Raw genomic sequence first — 20438 nt, 5'->3', positions numbered from 1 at the left:
AGCACTTATTCCAGACCTCTTAGTTCTATGCGGAATCCCCCATCACAGATTGGAAATCCCCTTGTGTTCGGGGCTGTTCAAACACAAGCCAAAGGACTGCTCCAGCTTCGAGGAGTAAATAGGAGCAGGAGGAGTTGTAGTAGTGCTCACCTACTTTTTTATTTTTATCTTTTTTTAATGCTTCCGGATGCTATGATGTTATTTGCCCTCATAAAGACAAAATGAGATATTAATGAAAGGACACTCAAAGGAAGTGCTCAGAGGCAATAAACTGTAGAAGTAGTGAACTTTTTACTACTGACTGCTAGAGCTAATCATGATTAAGCAAAAGTCGGAGCTAAACTGCCCAGAGACAGGCTAACAAAAAGCTGGGTATGTCCACTTGCTGTTTTGGTGTTAGCAGTGAGATAAGAGCAGCTCTGCTCTGAAGCTGTTTTCCCCTGCAGGGGCAGATTCCTCTGAGAAGACCACCTCCTCGCATCAGGCTGCTCACCTGTGGGGTTCAGGCTCACCTCCTCTTTCCTGGTGTCTTCTATCATATTTTCAGTAAGAGCCTTCAGTTTTAGGTGTTCAAAACTGTGGAGCTTGCAGGCAGCCTGGAACTGAAGGAGATACTAATTAGCAGTGCCTTGAACAGCCCGAGACATTAAAAAAAAAAAGTAAATGACATTTGCCAGGTCCTGGTGTGGACAAAAGGCCCTCGATGCTGGGTTCCTGCCGCTCAGCAGTGAAGGTATGAAGGGGATGGAAGCTGTGTTTCTGTCTTTGCTCTCCCTCCTTTTGTATATGTGTCTTAGTGAAAACAAGATCTAATTTCCACAGTAGCTTTAGGCCATTTAAACATCTTCCAAAAAGGCAGTTAATAAAGTCTAAAAGACTTGACAATGGGGTTTGCTCTATTAAATCATCAAATAACAGAACTTGTTGACAGCCAAAGAGAGAGGTCATGGGGCAGAAATGTTGAAGTCGAAGCTTTGCTTGTTACCTTTCCAGCTCCCCTTGTGAGACACGCGGTCCCCTCCTTTCTGGCCACTGCAGCACTAGCACAGCTCTTGCAGCGAGGATGGGCATTGCAGCTGAAGTCATCTGCTGGGGCTTACCAGCTTTACTGGTATGAAGTGGAAAGGGTGCAGGGCTGGAACGTGGATATAGTGATTTACAGCTTCATGGACAAATGTCCTCTTCTATCTGTCCATAACAAGAGGGAGATGATGGTAAAGGTGGTCAGAGTTAAAAATAGCCCTTATGTAGCACTGAAAAACATAAGTTAAATAATTCTCAACATTTCTAGTGCCTTCCTGTACCTGTCTATTTGAAAACTGAAATATTTCCAGTAAGCAGCATGAACTTGCTGCCTGCAGGCAGATGGGCCTTCCTCTCTGCAAAGCTGACCCCCTTTAATGGGCTGTCAAACCTTTCTGGAAGCATGTTGAGCACAGGGCTCCATGGGCTCCATCTCGATAGCTACAGTGGTTCCCACTTGGTGCTGCTGAGGGACCAGATGCGGTGGTGGATTCTTATTTTCTGAGCACGTGGGATGCTACGGTTCACAGTTCATTAGACCGTGTTTGCAATGGCTTCCTGGCAACACATCTAGAAAAGGTAGAAACCTGGTATAAGGACTTCATGCTATTTTGGTTTATAAGACCTGTTTGACACAAGCAACTTTAAAAATCTTTCTTTTTTTTCTTTGATGCTGTTGGGAGAACCATGGCCTAATCGTTAAGGATGCAGAACTGCTTCTCACTCTGACTCTCACACAGCCCTTGTGTGTCTCTGAGCACGTTACTGGTTTTTCTCCCTGTTCCTGAGTGCAGCTTGTGGGTAAATATGAAGCAAGATGGACTTTACACCCCCGAGCCACAAAGTCGGATGACTGTGTGAAAGAAACGAGTACCTTCAGCTTCATTTCCCATGGCCAGAGAACTCCTGTTGATTTCCACTGTCAGAAGCTCAGTTGCAGGGTTCAGCCTGATTAAAACCATTTACTGTTTGTTTAAATATTTATAGATATAAGTATTTATGTTTAAATGATTCTATGATTCTAAGAAAGCACAAAACTGAACCAGAAGTGTGAATTGTTAGCCCATACCTTTGTGGTGCAAGATTATTCGGGTGAGCGAGACTGCTAGGACAGATTGTATTCGGAGAAAAATCAGTGTTGGGTTTTTCTGAGAGGTCTTTTTTTTTTTTTTTTTTGGCAACTGAATGGTTGCATTTATGGAGAAATAAGTAGGTTATTATTAAGGACTGATTTAGCAAATGAATGGTAGTTTCGATAGACGCTGGAATACCTTTGGAATGGCCCATGCAATTTTTGGAGCAGCGCAATCCATACTCATTAGACTATAAAATGAATGTCCTGGCCTTTTGACAGCACAGGAGCTTGAAGCACTTTGGACCTGTAATCAGACACCAGAGCATAAAATGTCTCCAAAAGGCCAGTGTTTAAGATGAGGTTAACACCAGGTACAGTAACTCTCCTCTAGCTCCCAGCTCTTCTGGGATTGAGGGAAGAACCGGAGCTCGCATATCAACATCAGTCTGCTCCTGCTAAGGCCAGATAATTATTTTTTATTCATGGCTTTCAAATGCCGTGGAGATGGCACTGGCATAAGTGAAGGCTTTAAGGTCAGAGAAGATGATTTGGGATGTCAGAGCATACGTTACTCCCTATGGCATCTGACTGCATTCACCTTGCATTTGCTCTGCATCCTGAAACGCCGTGTGTCCTTCCCACACCGTGCTGCCTGGCGATTAAATTCCCTCTCAAGTTGTCAAGAAACCAAGGGGTCTGAATGGAGAATAGATTTTATGACAAGGTTGGGACGCCTTTAGCTTGATGGCATTGAAGAAATCAATCTGAAATCTCCCCTCTCGGCATTTTAATGAAGGGGAGCGTCTGTGTGTGTAGGAAAATGTTTCTCCTAATCCGCCGTGACACCTTCTGCCACTGACTCCCCGGCGGCCTTTGGAGAAGATGTGTTTCGTTGTCATGTATGAGGAACAGCAGTTGCTTGTTTATCAGCATCGAGGCGTATTTTTCTGCAGATGTATTGTTGCCTTGTAGCTAGGTATTAAGGGCGTTAAAATGACTGGGCACATAAATAATTCAAATATTGGTTAAAAAAGCAAGGCTGAGAATGTGATTGGGGTCAAACAAGCATGTGAAGTTGTAGGGGGGAGAAAAGGAAAGGAATGCTTGCAATAATAAGTTGGTTACGTTTCTGCGATGTCTTTCATCTCGGATTTGCAGAGTGCTGAGAAAAAAGTCATTGTGTGGATGGCAAGACGCCCTGGGAGAGAGAATCCATTTTCCTCAAGCAAAAGTAGCTGTTGCTTAGCCTCGCACAGCACTAGCGCCTGCCCCTTAGGATGGGAAGTGGAGCTGTGGGGGAGATTAAGGTAGCAAAATGGGTTGGAGTTGGGATGGAGACTGCCTGCCTGGTGTGTCCTTGCCCAAACGCGCCGCTTGCAATGCAGCACAAAGGGATTATTTAGCACAGATTTGGAAGGGAAACAAGAAGAGCGGCTTCAAAATGTGTTGCAGTTTGAAAATTTCAGCATTTTTCACAGCTGAAAATGAGTGGGGAAAGCAGTGAGTGCTTCCCTCTTGCCCAACTGCAACATAATTTACATTCTGAATTTTTTTAACATAGAGGGAAAAGGGGGGGGAAAAAAACCCTAATCCCCGCTCCTTTCCTTTCGTCCTTCTTTCAAAACAGCATTTAGCTGAAGTTGCCTAAATCGGGAGTGCTTGCTGCCTTCCCCACTGCGGCATCTCCCTGCTTCCAGCTGGGAAAAAAGATGCACTCACTGGCAATCGCTGATTGCAGCATGCGAGTGTGGACTTGGCTGGAAAAAAATGTGGGTGATGAGAAGATGAATAAAAAAAAATACACAAGGTTTTTACAAAATATCCAGGAAATCTTTTCACTCAAAGACTTGGAGGAAGCAGGTGGTGTGTGGCAGCCTAATGAACGCGCGCTCCAGTTAGTGGGAAGTACTGCCCTTGGGTTTTGTTTGCTGTTGTTAAGGGCATTTCCCTATGGCTTGTCCAGAAAATGCCTCACTTGAAGTGTCCAGCAAACTCATAGCTGAAAAAAACCCATGTTTCCAAAGCAAGATCAGGTTTTATTTTAAAAGTATAATACTAAGGTAGTGATCCCTTTTGGTGTGAGCAAATACTCAGTTCTGAGTATTGATTTGATGTTGGTCTAGAGGATGCAACCTGATAAGGTGCGAGGGGAAGAGAAGCCACAGAAGGCATCAGAGGAGACATTTATATTTAAAGTCTGGGACTAATGAGCCTGAGGACCACAAAAAGCTGAGGGACGGAGTAATTTGATGGTACATAAAGGTGACTGGGAAGGAGGCTGTTTATCGCTGCTTGAAACAACATCGTTTTTCTTGCGTACACTGTTGGGAGGATTTTTTGCTCTTTGTTTCTTTTGCCAAGCTAAAAACACTACAGAAATGTTGGTACTTCAGGATTGACACTCACACATGTCCTTTGAGATGGTTTGCACCAGTTAAAATTCTGACAGGTCTGGAACAGCAGAGAAACTAGGAGGCTGGGGAAGAGGGAGATACTTCACATCCTTATGCTTTTGAGTTTGACTGTAAAAATGAACAAGGTTATTAAAGGATTTTTGCTTTCTTTATATTTGCTGGGAAAAGATGTCTTAGAGCTGGGAGAAAGCCTTCGGAATGAGAATTAGAAAGAAAGGGGGAAGAAAAAGTCATGTTTTCTTTGTCCCACCCTCAGCCCATCCTCCCCTGAAAAATAACACACTGATACAATAGCCTGAAAACAAGTCTGAGAGGACATACTTGCAGTGTGTGTCTTGGCATCGAATAATACAGCTGACTCCCACAACCACACGTCTTCTTCCAAGCATCATAACTATCTTTCTCCTCCCTGGGGCGCGCTTCCTGGAGAGCTGGCATGACCCGGTGCTCTAGGGCTGCAGAAATTTGGGTCTCATCCTGGCTCTGTCCCAGGCTTCTTATGGAAATGTCTCTTGATCTTTCTATAAAATGATGAGATTGGGTCTTTTTTTTTTTTTCTTTTTTTCTAACTTGTCAGCTTAATATGCAAGCTCAAGCTGACTACTACTTGCTGTCGGAGCATAGTCGGAGGGTAATAGTGGTTCTGGTTGCTCTCTCCTTGCTAGTAGTAATTATAACATCAGTCTTAGGCTTTCTAGTGCTGAGCAGGTAGTCAGGTTCTAGCAGTACTAGAACTTAAGCTTTTATTTTCTCTAACTAAAATTTAATAGCCATCATCTAAAAGTGCAGAGTCCTCTAAGAGGGAGGGATGCCTTAGTGAGAGGTTGAGGCGTACCCTACTGTCTCTTGCAGAGAGGGTTTGGCTCCGCACACATCTGTGTGGAGAGGCAGCCCCTACTATTGCACACCCTCTTGTGGCTTGTAGTAACAGTGGCTGTGCTGCGACATCCCCTGGATGGTGAGAAAAAGTCCAATTTCACAGGTAACGTCAGGAATGCAACCCTATCAAGATAGATTTGGATATTGCAGTGTCACCTAGTTGACCCCATAAAAGGGATCACGATCCTCTTGTGCTGCTGTTGGGGGGAGGGGGAAGATAAGTTTCTATGTGCGCAAGCATGCGATGTCCAGCCTGACCGCAATAAATTATAATTTCAGATTAAGTGTGTTTTAGTTTGCTCTGTTTTGGAGTCAGCTTCCATTTGTATCTGGGCTAAAGACCCCAGTGGAGAATAAGCCCAGCTCTGGGTTGATGTGGTTTCTGGTCGACACGTTGAAGGCCAAGCAAGGTCAGGAATGGTTGAGCAGATGCTGGACCACATCATTCAAGGACTAGTTTGTAATTTGCCCTATTGGGAAAGCAGTTGTGCTACTTGGTCTTTTCCTGCACCAAATTATAGTGGCCGCGTTTGGTCTTTTCCTGGAAGTCTGGAGTCCCTGCGGTACGATGGGCTGTCCCTGGGGCTGCAGCTGTAGTCCCAGGGACTATATGATGCACGGCGGCCGGCGACCGCTGGGAACAGGACCTCTCCAAGCAAAGCAACTCCACCTCCGTGCCAGCACAGATGCAGTCCTACACTCCTCCATCCTGCCCATCCGCTTCCCATGTGGCAGCTCCTTTCTGTGTCGTCTCACTGCAGACACCCATAGCACAGGGGCAGGGAGGGCTAAGCATGCTGGCCAGGCTAGTTTTATTCAAAAATCCCATGTCTTTTGGCTCCCTAGTCCATAGAAGGAATAACTGAGGGGGGCTGATGACTTCTCCAGTTCCTGCACACCCTCTGTCATCCAATTCTGCCCCAAGGCTTTCGAGGAGCCTGATGCTCACTGTGAACCTCATTATTTTGCAGCTTCTGTCTTTTTTTTTTTTTTTTTCAAATGGTACCAGCCAATAATATTCAAAGGCTCTTTGCCTCTTTTACCCTCCATGGACTTCGGTCCCTCCTTGCCTGCTCCCTCCTGGCTTTGTGCATTTCGTGGGTCCTGCTGCAGCTCTGGGTCATGCAATTAAGTTCTGCTCCAGCCCCAACACAGCTTTCACCTCGTTTCTCCTGACAGCAGGAAAATCTGCTCTTGCCCATTAGGAACTGTAAATAACCCTGACAAAGCAGGCTTTTTATTCTCTTTATTTGGCTCTGTGTCAGATGGAAGCTGTACCCCCGGGTGCTCAGGGACGTGTCAGTAATGGACCTGTCAACCTCAGTCTTGGGGCAGAAAATCAGCATGCCGGTCTGCGTTGGAGCGACTGCTATGCAGCGCATGGCTCACGCTGATGGAGAGACGGCTACTGCTAAAGGTAAACCATGCAAAGTCCCCACCGCAGTGAGTTAGAGATGAACAGAGTAATATTGTGCTTGCTGGTTGTGAAGTCCAGCTTGGTTTCTTGCTCCTGATGTTGTGGCCGGGATGGGTTTGAGTTGCTGCTCAGAGTAATCGGGTTTATTTTTGGTTTTGTTTTTACTGTTTTCCTTTGTCTGTTTTGTGCATGGGTTCTCCCTCGCTGTAAAACAGGGATGAGAAAGGCAGTATGTAAGAGGGGAATCATTTGTAACAAACACAAAATTGAAAACTACATCTATCTATATATCTTTCTATACATTCTATAAATATAACCATATATATAGTCACGGCAACATTCTTCCTGTTACAGAACTGCTTCTAGAAATTCAGAAGCCTTTGCTTGTCTGGGAAAAATACTTGGTTTGAAGAGAGCTCTTTGAGTGCATCCCAGGGAGCCGGTGAGATAAGGGCCCCTCTGCGCTAGATGCTGCATGAAGACGTTGCCAGCATGGAGGCTGCAGCCTAAAAGGCTGCAAGAAACGGGATGTTAACCAGAATTCAGATGTGAAATGGTTTCTTGCTCCTATAACCTGAGCTGTAGGGTGACACAAAATCTAAGAAAGGTCACACGATGTGCCTGTTGCATACAAACAGCATCGGGCTGTGTGTTTCAGTGCTCTAGCACTGAATGAAAAAGGATACAAAATCTAAATAGGTAATATTTAAAAAAAATAAATACCATGTGTGGTTGAGATATTTATCTAACAGCGTTTCCATGACCAATGCAGCAAATGCCAGTGTGAAGTGAGTCTAAGTATCTGCCCTGCAGCGGGACCTGGTCTCAATTCTCATTAAAAAGCTGTGTTGCTGTGATGTGCACTGTGATGGGCTGCAGCACAACTCCAGCAGTAATCTCTGTAAAAGCAGATTTCTCTGATTTTATAGTGTGTTTGGGGATACATTTTTTTTTTTTCCCCCTTCCCAAGAGATTTATTAGGAAGCCAAATATTTTATGCCTATTGTATGTGCAGGCACATTCCACACGATGGAGCTCAAATACCTTGAATTGGTTTGCGAAGCGATGTCTGGTGGGATGCCTTGGTGCTGTCCTGTCCTTTGGCAACCCTTGCAGATTATTTCTGGCCCAGGTTATGCTGAGAGGAAACTCTGAAGCATTATGCTGTAATGTTAAGTGCAAACATATTAATGCAATGTTAAGAGCGAGATTCGAAACATACCAAATTCAGGATGTTCCTTAGCAAAAATTCCCACCAATGCTATGGCCCGGCCACATTTTAAGGCATAAATCTATAATGGCATGTGAAGTCAAGTGGTACAATAAGGCTGACTACTAGGGTTGAGTTATGGTTGTGGTAGATAACTTAATTGTGGAATTTCCTGACTTTTGTGCACTTACATTTTCAAACTTTAACATATGATTATTGCATTTAATGCTCTTGGGTTTTCAAGCTAGGAGAGCTTGGTGTACTGGCAACGGTTTGAATGTGCGGTCAAATAAACATATCCATGGGAGCTGGTAAATTTTTCATCGCTTTCAAAGGACAGTGTAATTAAAATCACACCCGCTGTATTGCATTAGCATTGCTTGTAGAAAAAATACGGCTTAGGTTTTGTGTTCTGATGGAGGTGGAGTGGGGCATTCAGTGCCAAGCTTTTCATTTGACCCTATAAGATGACAGGGATTAGCTGTAAAGTACACGTTTGGCTTAAAAGTTCTCTTAAACTTGAGACATTTGGGATCCAGGGGGTTTGCTACATCCAACTTCTCTTAAACTCTGTGATACCTCTGAAATATAAGTGAGCAGATTGTTGGTTGCTTTAGAACAGGTTTTGCTTCAGCTGCACCAATTTACGTAAGCCAAGAAAGTCTGATCCGTAGTCTTGTGGCTTTTGCAAAGCCTGGCATACTTCGTAAGCTTGACTTTTGGCTCAGGTGTGTAGGAAGTGACGTATGTGGTGGTGCCTCTGCTGTTGTGATGATCCTTGAAAGCACAGCATGGTCTGAATCTTGCCTGTTCCCAGCCAGGGAAGCCCCCCTCATGTCAGGGGGCATGGCAGCTGCCCAAAGGAGCACCCACGGTGTGCACGTGCCCATGCCCAGGCACTGTTTGGTGCATGCCACAAGCCACACATCTGCCTGGTTGGGCTAGAGATAATCTTGGGTTCACACCATCCTTACCTGCAGAGCAGGCTGGTGCAGACAGCAATAACAACTCCTTCCCCTACCTTTCTGTGTTTTGAGAACAATGCCTGATCCCGCCAAGGAATTCCCTTAAGCAACAGCATTGTGCTTTGAAATGCTCTGCTCTTCCAGTGGGTTTGCCTGCAGGTTGCAGCATAAATGTCCTCTCTAGGGACAAGGGCATGTCATGGTGTCTCTCATTAAGTAAAACTCTCTGCCCTCACCATCCCTCTACTTTGGGGCTTGTCAGGGTTTTGGGAGTTGCTGCTCCTCAAGGGATGCTCTCCTGCAGCAATGAAGCTGGTGGAAAGGAGCATGCATCTTAACCTAAATAGGGTAAAGTCTGGCAGCTTGCCTTAAACACACCTTCACTGATAATTCTGTTCATTAGTAAAGGATCTCTTTTGGGAAAAATGTTGAATTGTAATTTTAAAAGTTGCTGGTGACAGGCCATCCAACACAATGTAAGTTATTCCAAAGGTTAACTAACTCCACTCTGAGCAGAATAAGCTGTAATCATGGTCAAAAGTTGTACAGCTTCAAACCCAGATGTTGGATTTGCTTATACTTCTGTTAGCTAGACTTTAAGAAAAAGAAAAAAACATTGTCCATATAGGCTGTAATAAGATTGCTCCTCAGTTTTCTTTGACATGTCTAAATAGACCTGGAGTCCTTCCTTATAGAGAAAGCTCTCCTGTCCTTGTAACAATTTCACAGACCTTGGCAGTTGTTCCAGTTTTTCCAGGTCGGTCTTCAAGTGTATTCCCTAGCATTGTAGTTGTAGTTCATCAGTGTATGTGGCAATCTTCCAAATAATGGATTTTCTGTTCAGTAGAAACTGAAAAATCAGGAGGAAAAAGTGTTTTGGATTAACAGAAATGTATAATTTGATCCAAAACATAATGTTTTATTTCATTTTCCTACTAGCTAATGCTTTTAGCCACAGTTCTGTTCTGAAACAAAAGTGTTAGCTTGGAAGAAAACATTTCCATTTTGAAAATATCAACATATGACATTTTGACTTAGGTGAATTTTTCTCATCCTTACCACTCCAATTTCAACCTCTTTAACTAAAAATATTTGCCAAATTTGATGAATAATCTTAGCCACCATTAAAGAGCAAAGGGCTGTTCTCTAAACACTTTTCAACAAACCCCTTGATTTTTATTTTTTTTCTTGCTTGTCCATCAGAAGGTTCACTATTCCTCCATACAAAGACACTCATTTGCCATCCCGACTGTGTTGTCTTCAGTCAGCACTCCCTGCAAGTGCAGTAGTACTCATGCTCCTGTAAACAGGACGCGCCTTTGAGTACACTGAAACAAAATCTTGTGCACCATCCAGCTGCTTAGCGAGAAATAGCAATTTTTTGAAACCTTAATCGATTATAAACAGATATATAGCATTATTTTATTGAGATTTTTATTCTGTTTATATTGCTGCTAATTACATAATGCTCTCTTACTCACCGATTACCTTATATTCTCTTGTTTTAGCCCAGAAGCAGTATTGCGATACCTGACTTCTCTCTGACTTACTGAAAATCAGCCTGGACAGCCTGACTCTGTTCTTGACCAGATCTTTTGAAAACTTTGAATGATAGTTATTCGGATCTGATGTTTTTATGTTTACTATCTGCAATTGTTCTCAAACAACTTTCTGAGTTACTGCTGACGCAAGGAGGGTTTCACCATTACCTGCAATGTGACTGCACCATTTGCTTTGCCAAATAGGGAATAGGAATATTGACTGAAAAGCTTTCTTTTTCCCCCCTTGTTTTAGTTCAGTTACTCACAGCTCTATCGTTTCCACTAGAGAGGGAGCAACACCTTTTTTCCTCTGGCTCTTAACAGACTTCTACCATGGTTTTTGTTTCCTTTGATGCTGCTGAGCATCCGAATTCAGGTTCCTTGTGCTCATCAGACAGGCCCGTGACTGTGAAGGAGGGATTTTGCGATCTGTTGCTTTTTGTGCTCAGACACAGTGAAAATAGCAGGACTTTACCCATCTTTCAACTGTTACCTATGTGGCGTTCCAAAAAAATGTTAATTTTGAGGTATGACTACTTCGGAGTCATTGAGAGGACAATATTCACATGGCCTGGACTGACCTGGCCCTGACTCCCCCCAGAGACCGGCATGGCCAGGGGACTTTCTGATGCAAGTGTACACGGGCAGTCTGGCATGACAGCCCTCCTAGACCAGCCAGATCCATTTTGGCCACACGTATTTTTCCCTGCTGCCTCCAGCCTTCCTGCACAGCTGACAAAATGTGTTGTGTCAACAAAATGATCGTAGGCACAACTCGCACGCAGCATTTTGTAAGGGGTAAGTGAGGTAAGGCTGGGCAGGGGATTTCTCAGCCAAGTGTGTTTCGTCAAGAGAGTAATGTTAAGTACTTTAAACAACTCTGTTTCTTAGGAGATGCAGCTCCAAGAACATAGATACTTCTCTTGAGAAATACCACCGTGCCAAAAGGACATTGCGTTGATCCCAAGTAATGTCCTCTGGCCCCTAACTTGGAGACAGTGGATTCACTGGTGGATTCAGGGAAGAATGACCGCTGTGGGGCAGTTTGGCTGCCATGCTTCTGAGATGCCCCTAAAAGGGAAATGACGGGAATTTGTACAGCTAGAGAAAAATAGCAAGAGTTCCCATTCCCATACAAGGTAATCCTGACAAAATATGCAAGCTTAAACTGGGCTTTTCTCCAGTGTCCTTCCTGAAGTATGTTGCTTCTGGGTTGCCCATAGGGACAAACTCCATGCCCTTCCTGTACCAGTTAATGAAGTAATATCCCATCAGAGATGGGAAGGAGACTCTGAGGTTTCAGGATGAAAAAAAAGTTAAAAAATATTATCACTCTGTTCTCCTGTGGACTTCCCAAGTGGGTCCTGTCCCATGGTCAACCTTGATTTGTTGCTATGTAAAATACTTCAGTTGAATTCCCCAAGAATGAGGAAAGCCCCAGTTGACTGAGGTTTATGTTCCCTGGTGCAAAGATATGTCCTTGCTCTGGGCTTCCCTGGGCTAAGTACAGGCAGGTAGCAGTGGGGCTGAGGCACCTGCACCCACTCAAGGCAGCTGTGGAGTGAAGGCTGTGAAGCTTCCCTTTCCTAGGCACCCCACCCTACCCCAGTTCTAGTTGCATCTGGCCCTGAAACAAGGTGGAGTACAAATAATGTGAAGTCTTATCCTTGTGATATCAAAATCCTTTTCCTGGCCTCCTGTGTGTGGCTAATGCCATGCTCTCTGCACTGTCATTGACCTCAATGGGAACCCGCAGTGTGCACAAAGGTAAATGCGTGCTTTGGGCAATGCTCAGGATTAAAAGAAGACAAAAAGAAAAAAAAAGACTAAAAGCAATCTGAAGTGGCATGAGGAAAGGCTGGTTTACAAAAATCTGATGTTTAAACTCTGGCAAATGTCACACATTGCCGCAACCGTGTCCCATGGGAGTATGGATCCAGGACTGATTTGTAAGAATAATATTTGCAGCACCTCAAAACTGAAGTGTAAAACAGAGTTGCTGGAGGAAATGAATTGCTTCTGTTTTCTTCAACTGCAGCTAAATGTGCAAGAAATGGGAGTATATTTTTAGCAAAACCTGATTTGAGGTAGAAAAAAACCCGGAATCTGGCAACACTTCAGGACTATGTATCATATGTTTTTGAAAGTCTAGAAAAATTGTCAAAACAAGCTTTAAAATGACCAAGATCAAGTACAGATCAACTAAAATTGGAACTCGGAATCTCTAAAACTTTGAAAAATTTTGTGTTTGTAAAGTTTGAATTTGACCGTGCAGATCCAAAATACATGTGTTGAGCTGGTGCTTTACCAGAGAGTTGTTAACTTTACAGGGTAGACGAGAGGAATTTTGCGAGTATGCTTTCGTGAAAACGCCATAACCCAGTTTGGGACACTTGAACTCTGATTGAACCAAACTGCTTAAATCTAATCTTAAATAAGATGAAAGCAGCATCTTCTCTATTGCCATGTATGCAGATAAGTTGAAAGGATATGGTATTATTTTAAATAATACCATATATTTGTGTTTTAAATCTTCCCTTCACCGAGTATATTTTATTGTGCAGTTTCTATTTTAATTTTTGCTTTTGCAACTATTTTTGTGTCCGTAGGGCTGTAGAGGTAGACTTGAAAATAAAAGTAAAAATGGAAATAAATGGATACCTAAAGGCGGATTGAACCATAACATTTACATTTTTCCCTTATCTGATCTGAGGGTTTTGCAATTGCTGGGTTAGCAACCCTCCGTCTCATTCACGAACTCATATTTGACAGAGCAACAGGAATGCAGATCCCTTGTTTCTTAGCATCACTTAATGGACTTGATTTGGCAAATCACTTATGGGATTTGCGATAACCCACCACAGCGGATTTTACAGGACTTTAGGAATTCAGTATGCATGGGTTCTTCAGAAGAAACTAATTTCTAGGTAATTAATCTGTGAGAGGGAACTCTTTTCAGTAATCTTAAGGGGACAAATTAAATGGCTAAAATGCAGAATGTTTTGGTTTGTTGCTACTGTATTTCCACCGATTGAAAGCTGCCTGGTGGCTGTGGGAGGGTGTAACCAATTTGTTTGAATAAGCTGTTCATAAGTTTCCACTCTAAGAGACTTGTAATCCTTATTTAATAAAATGTTGTCATAAAGACCACTTTTTAATTCCTCAATGGGCTGGAGATGACGTTTTGAAACAGAGGTCCATTTACATTAAAAACATGCCTACTGCGGTAGACCAAGAAAAATAAGGCTTTCTATAATATTTTTGAGTTTTACAGTGTGTTTTCCTTTATTTTACATTAGGTGACAGATTACTCCAAAAAGAATAAGTGATAGATTCATAAAAATATAATTGTATGAGGTTAGCTGGTTTGTAGTGCAGCCCGGGTTGGAGGCAGCTGGCACAGAGCCTCTGGCTGCTTGACCCCATCTGGGATTGTTGGATGACATTTAACCTTGGGGCTGCCCACACCTCAGGAGTGATTTCACTCCACAGCTTTTGAAGGTAAAAGAGAGGGGATCAAAACACACAGGGCATGAGCACCCGTCCCTTTGGTCTCAGCGGAGACTTTGGAGACCACTGGTCTCTTGTACTGGCTCATCTTTGTATTTTGGGGTCTCCTGGGTGGGGACTGCCACTTGGGATGTGTTTCTCCTACTCAGTGAGATCAGAACTTCTACCTTTTTATTACTAGAAGTGTGAACCTTTAGGTGTGGGATCACACAATGGACGTGTGGTCCTCCTTCAGCCCACAAGACAGGAGGCAAAAGTGTTAAAACAAAGAAAAGTGGAGCTTCCCCCTCGAGCCTTTAAATAATTGTCTGCTGAACTGTGTCCTTCTGTTTTATCATGCCTTGAAATACTCTGTAGGGATAACAACAGGTATTTGCTAGAAGAGCACTTCAAGAAAGATAGGTTTAACGCTAGTGAACTTTTTGGCGGTGGGAGAAAGCAGCCAAAATGCTGTGATCAAAACGCTCAAGGGACTGTGTGTGGCAGTGGTGAGGAGGACTGAAGAGCAATGTTGAGAATGACAGACCCAAAACACCAATCTTCAGCAATGTGGCAGTGTACAAAAAGTTGCAAGGCTTAAAGGTATTTTTTTTTTTTTTTTTTAGATCACTTAAAACTCTATATTTGTGTGTATGTCCTTAAATGTACCAGCCAAAACTACTGACAAGTGGCAGCCAGACGCTAGGGGCTTACAAACAGGCTCCCCATTAGGATAAAGAATTACTCATATGGGTTAGGCTTAGTTTGATTATAATATCTTTTCTTTCCAGTATTGGAGCAGGGATCATCCCAAACAGTGTGCAGACAGCAGTCACCAAAAATTTGCCTATAAACAGAGAGAATAAGCCAGAGAGCTCTCACAGCAGCCCACCACTATTAGTAACTGTTGGCTGTTAATGTAGCATTCCCTGGAAGGCTGAAAATGCATTAAGACTAAGGAAAGGCAGTGTGAAATTACAGGCACTGACACACTCCAGTGAGCCAAGTGCTCCTGCTTAGAGAAGCCTCTGTTTTGGGTAATCTCAAATATAACCTTGTGTTCCTCCAGCCTGCCAGGCAATGGGGACAGGGATGATGCTGAGCTCCTGGGCCACCTCTTCCATAGAAGAAGTGGCTGAAGCAGCTCCAGCCGGCCTTCACTGGCTGCAGCTTTACGTGTACAAGGACCGGGAGGTTACCAAATCCCTCGTGAAGCGTGCCGAGAGAGCAGGCTACAAAGGGATCTTTGTGACAGTGGACACGCCGTTCCTCGGCAGGCGCATCGACGATGTGCGCAACAAGTTCCAGCTTCCTCCCCACCTCAGGTAGGTGCCCACTGGTGGGATGCGGGATGGGCGTGTGGCAGTGCCACAGTCACCATGAGGTGCTGTGGGGGAAATTTGTCTCTGGCACAAGGAAATTCTTCCAGGTGCCACACACCACACTGGGTGATAACATGGGGGAGCTGAGCACATATCTCTTGCTGTGCTTGGGCTATGATCTGCTTTGGGTCAAAACTAAGCTTTCTGTTTTCAGACCGTAAAAGACACTGTGTGCCAGGCAACATGAGGCTGCAGAGTGACTAAGTTAGAGAGATGGGGCATTTCTTTGTACATCTGTCAATATATCCTTAGACATCTTCAAAACTCAGCTGGACACAGCTCTGTGCAACCTGCTCTGGCTTTGAACTTGGATCCAGGAGCAGAGTTGGCTGTGCTCTGAATGGGGGCCTGGACTAAGTGGACCAAAGGTCCCTTCCAAACCATGTTATGGTTCCTTCTGACCTATGTTATCCTATGACACTGCACTGGGTCCAGGCCCATGTTGCTGCTGACCACGGAGCCCCTTTCCAAGCAACTTCAACTCTTCTTTTAGTCAAATACAGAAACACATGGGGATCTAAATTTCTAAATTCTCCATGAGGACAGTTTCCACCCCCATCTGTGTTTTGGGAAATTTTCTATATCTCAGAAGAATTTGTGCCCTCGTGATTGACTTCAGCACTAATTCTAGTTCCTCTCTACTGCAGGGCCTATACAGAACTTAATTTTAACAGAGTTATCCAGCGGTGTTGTAAGGGCACTGATTTCACTAACTTTTTGCAAATATAAATGGGTAGACTGTAGAGACCACCCTGATAAACATATGCTGAAGTGCTGGCACTGTGTGAGCAGCCAAGGACTGACTGGAAGAGTATTTAGTGGATGGGATATCCAGGATCTTGGGTTTGCAAAATGGAGCTAAAAACCTTGGGAGAACCTTGCAGGTAGGTCTTGGTAGTAGCGACTGCAGTCTGCCATGGCATAAATTAAGACTACTGTGTTTGCTCTTATTCAGAGCCTGCAAATGAACACAAAAATGGAGAGAAGACAAAATAAAGGATAGCTGAACATATTTTGAAGCAGATTAGCTTTGGTTTGAGTTCTGGGTGAAAGCTAGTTTTGAATATTATCAATGGATCTGAAGTGCTCTTCCTATGTCTCCTAAGACTGTTATGTTATACTATGTACATAGCATATGTAACATAGCAAGAAATATAATATCACATCCTGAGGTCGTCTTTTTCATAATATTCAAATTGAAGGTAAGCCATGGGTCTCTGCAATGCATCTGGTTCTTCACCTTGCAGGCAAAAAAACCTCCAGAGCTTGGGGTGTCGGATCTTCCCATACGCTTGTACTTGAAGCTAATAGATGATATGATGAAGGTTGACAGAGCAACCTTAACTCTGCCTATGATTTCCGTATTAAAGTACAATCTTATGAGAAAAGCACCAGAAAACAAAAAAATCCCTGACAAATATAACATTAAAATATGCCCCATAGAATAATCCTGCTATAGATCTGTGATTGACAAAACATTATTGATACACACTGTCATTTTACCTAAAAAAAAAAAAGAAAAAATTGTTTAAATAGCTTTTTTTAGGGGCAGTATCATTTTAAGGCCTGGGGTTAGAGTTTTTGAATGTGAGTCAACTAACCCAAAAGCGATTTCCTTTTTGAGGAAAGAAATAGAGCATTTCTGAAACACTTTGACTCCACCTGACCAAGCTGTAACAAGGTTTTGTTTGAGTGAACTGTATGAAATAATATGAAGCTGGAGTAATCTTTAAAGGTTCGAATTAACCACTTCAGATTTCAGAATGACCCTCGGACAGTGTTTTGTTGCAGAGTCGGCGGCAAAACTCTCCTAGCATGGGGCTCTGCTCAGTTATGTGATAACTTTTTCTTGGCTTCAGGATTTCAACAAAGTTTTCAAGCAACAACAAGGTGCCATTGTGCTCAGAAATGTATGTAAGGCAACATTCATTCAAGTGTTGATCTGCATTTCACAGGCCAAGAAAAACATATAATCTTATCCATGGTTCTGTTTTTCTCTGGGTACCCCACCCTCCGCAAACCAACAGCTGAAAAGCTGGATCTTGCTGAGATCCCGCCCCTTTCTCATTTTCTTCTGGGCCTGGAGCTGAACAGAAAAGCCATATGAAATGCTGTTTGTTTCAGGCATGAAATCAGCAGTGAAACTAGCCAGTTTCCATGCAAAAAAAACCCCATGCATTTCCCAAAATGTGGAATATGAGTATAAAATAGCGCAGTGTGGAACAAGACAGTTTCTGAAGAACAGAGCAATCGGCCTTGTGTGGGACAGTACGAGATCCACTGATGGTGATTTAAGGCTTGTGAGCACTCGGGGCTGCTTCAGCTTTCTAATACAAGCACAGCCTAAATTTCTCTATTTGCCCTCTTTTCCCCCTTCTCCTGCTTTGTCTAGTAAGTCGGTGTACTCTTTGGTGCAGGGGCTGTCACTTACCATTCAGTTCCTAGAACCTGTGAGATTGATTTGGTGCTAAAGAGCAAATAATAATAGCTAATGTTTTCATATGAACTTAATTTCCCTCCCTACATTTTACAAGGAAACATACGAAAAAGAGACAAGGTGAACTGGCTGGATGTTGGTCTTGTCAGACAGATGAAAATTCTGAATTCTTTGCAAGGCTTCATGCAGACCCATCTAACTCATGGAGCTTAACAAAATTTCCCTTCCTTCTTCTCCCCTCCAGTCCCCTATTCCCTCCAGTAGCTGAATTGCCTGGATTTGGGAGGGGGAAAAAAAAAAACAAACCACCACCACCCCAAAACAAAAAACCAACAAAAAAACCCCCCAGAATTAAAACTAAATTTGCTGCATGAAACCTAAGGGGATTTTTGCTGGTAAGTAGAGGTGCACCTCTTGACTGCAGTGGGTCCTGGGTTATGTCAAGCAAGATTGATGTTCTCTTCTCACATCCAGCCTGTCCTGCTCTAGGGTCTGAATGTCCCCCAGCCTCTGATGCATTTATCCTGACCGTGCTCCTGGCAGAAAATGTTGTTCCTAATTTATGGTGGGAAACTGAAGCAAAAGGAGTGGCTAAGTGTCATGCCCAAAGTCACACGGGAGGTCTGTGGGGCGACAGACGCTTGAGCCCAAATTAGTGCTCTCACTGCTGGGTTTTCCCTCCTGATTGCGGTTTTGATGCTGAACCTTTAGATTTTGGACTTTGTCCTATTTCTTTTGAAAGCACTAGGACTGTTGCCTTCAGCCAGAGAAACTCACACCAGTGTTATCAAATGCTTTGCCAGCCAAAGGTTTCGGTTTACTAATGACTATGATCTGACATGCTGGGATAGGGTTTTCTGCTCCTGCCCTGCAGTACAGCAAAGGTTTAACACAGCTATATTGAATGCTGACGTTAGGGACTGATTTGTGGCTACAATGAATCTTTCTCAGACTAGTTTTCTATCTTTTTGTCGTTTTAGATTAAAAAACTTTTCAAGCAGCGACCTGGCATTCTCCTCAGGGAAAGACTTCGGAGAAAATAGTGGACTGGCTGTGTACGTAGCCGAGGCGATTGATGCAAGCGTCAATTGGGAGGACATCAAATGGCTTCAAGGGCTGACCTCGCTGCCCATCGTTGCGAAAGGAATCCTCAGGGGTGTGTAGCTCAGCTGCTTCTCATGGGGGAGGCAAGGTGTCTCTTCTCGTAGCAGCACCAGGGAAGGAAAAGTGCTTATGCTGGGGAAATTTCTGTAAAATTGCATAGAACTGCATTGCTTTTTAATGGCAAGCATCTGCTTTCCTGATATGGAATATGGTGGGATGCACGTTCCTATTTCTGCGCTGTGCTAAGTAGGGAAGATTTGCCAAAACAGAGGCAAAAAAAAATCAAAGGGAAAAAACCTTCTCTTCCTTATGCATGGTTAGGAACCCAGCAACCAAGACACTTGCAGAAACAGCTGCTTAAATAAGTACCTGGAGCTGTCAGATGGTTTGTATGTCTTTGCTACAGAGCATGTCTACCTTGACATTCATTAGGTAGGGACCAGAGCCACTGATCACTAGACTAGGCAGTTGGTGGGCTGGCAACACATCAGTTATATCGGAAATCAGATGCAGCCAGGAAGACTGAACTTGCTCTGTTCATTGCACCTGTAAACTCTAACTCTGATCTGAGTTGTACACTGCTTAAAGGAAAGCTGGATTTCTATTCTGTCAGAAGAGCACTGAGCACAGTGAAGTGGTTTTATTAAGTATGGATTATTACTATAATCATGCCGATAATTTTGGCTTGGAGAAAATCATTTAGCAAGATAACTCCTTAGCGATGAGTTGTGGGACGTAGTAGAGAAAATAAAGGCTAGCAACCAAACTGGCTGCTAATCCAAAGTGGTAAAATGTTCTGCTCCACCATTTCAAATTACTTTTCTGGTCTTATTGCTTAAAGATAAAACTTTTTTCTGTGTTGAGATGGGGCTTTGGAAGGATGAAGCCCTAAGGTGGCTTTGCATTAGCTGGTAATGTTTTTTTAGGGATGCCAAAATTTCCCTCATCATAGTGTCAATAAGCTCCCAGTTATGGAAGGGTATATCTTGTTTGTTTGGGTTTTTTTCCTAGCTGATGATGCTAAAGAAGCTGTAAAGATTGGGGTAAATGGTATCCTGGTGTCAAATCATGGAGCACGACAGCTTGATGGGGTCCCCGCAACTGTAAGTACTGGTGCCAATATGCACCAGTAGTCTCTGGTTTTCTGTACCTTTTGGCTTCTTGCTTGCTTTAGCTGAACACATGGTAGCTGGAGGCAAAACCTGTAAATATGTGTGTTATATGCCTTAACCCATGAGCAGTAATCTGTCTCTACTTCTCTATGTATGTCACATCATACTCTGAGTCAGACACAGCCTCCCCTTGGTCAGATCAAGCAAAAAACCACAGGAGGGTTTACGCGTGGTTGGTTGTTCAAGCTACCTGGGCACCCTGTCCTTGGCTGCAGCACCCTGCATGGAAATCTAGAAGAGCAATTTCAGATAGTGTATTATTGTCAGTTAAATGTTTAGAAATTGGAAAGTCTTGAAGAATTTTTTTTCTAGTCTTTTTTCTAGTCCTTT

General features: G+C 43.4%; 1 protein-coding gene across 20 annotated transcripts in view; it reads left to right on the top strand.

Annotated features, from left to right (window-relative positions):
* HAO1 (hydroxyacid oxidase 1) overlaps positions 1 to 20438 on the top strand; it is an 89705-nt gene that overhangs the window by 3875 nt on the left and 65392 nt on the right. For 19 of the 20 annotated variants that reach the window (XM_087777563.1, XM_087777560.1, XM_087777567.1 and 16 more), the window contains 4 exons: positions 6657 to 6808; positions 15083 to 15338; positions 18813 to 18988; positions 19948 to 20039. In XM_087777563.1, the coding sequence (XP_087633689.1) occupies positions 6657 to 6808; positions 15083 to 15338; positions 18813 to 18988; positions 19948 to 20039 (676 nt within the window). Of the gene's footprint in view, positions 1 to 462; positions 734 to 6656; positions 6809 to 15082; positions 15339 to 18812; positions 18989 to 19947; positions 20040 to 20438 lie in introns of those variants that run through there. The other variant, XM_087777572.1, reaches the window with a different exon arrangement.

This window comes from Nipponia nippon, unplaced genomic scaffold, assembly GCF_047370975.1.
Source record: "Nipponia nippon isolate SJK-2023a ecotype South Korea unplaced genomic scaffold, ASM4737097v1 scaffold_4, whole genome shotgun sequence".
NCBI classification, from domain to species: domain Eukaryota; kingdom Metazoa; phylum Chordata; class Aves; order Pelecaniformes; family Threskiornithidae; genus Nipponia; species Nipponia nippon.
Note: the sequence above shows the minus strand (reverse complement) of the source record. Positions and strands in the feature narration are given on the sequence as shown.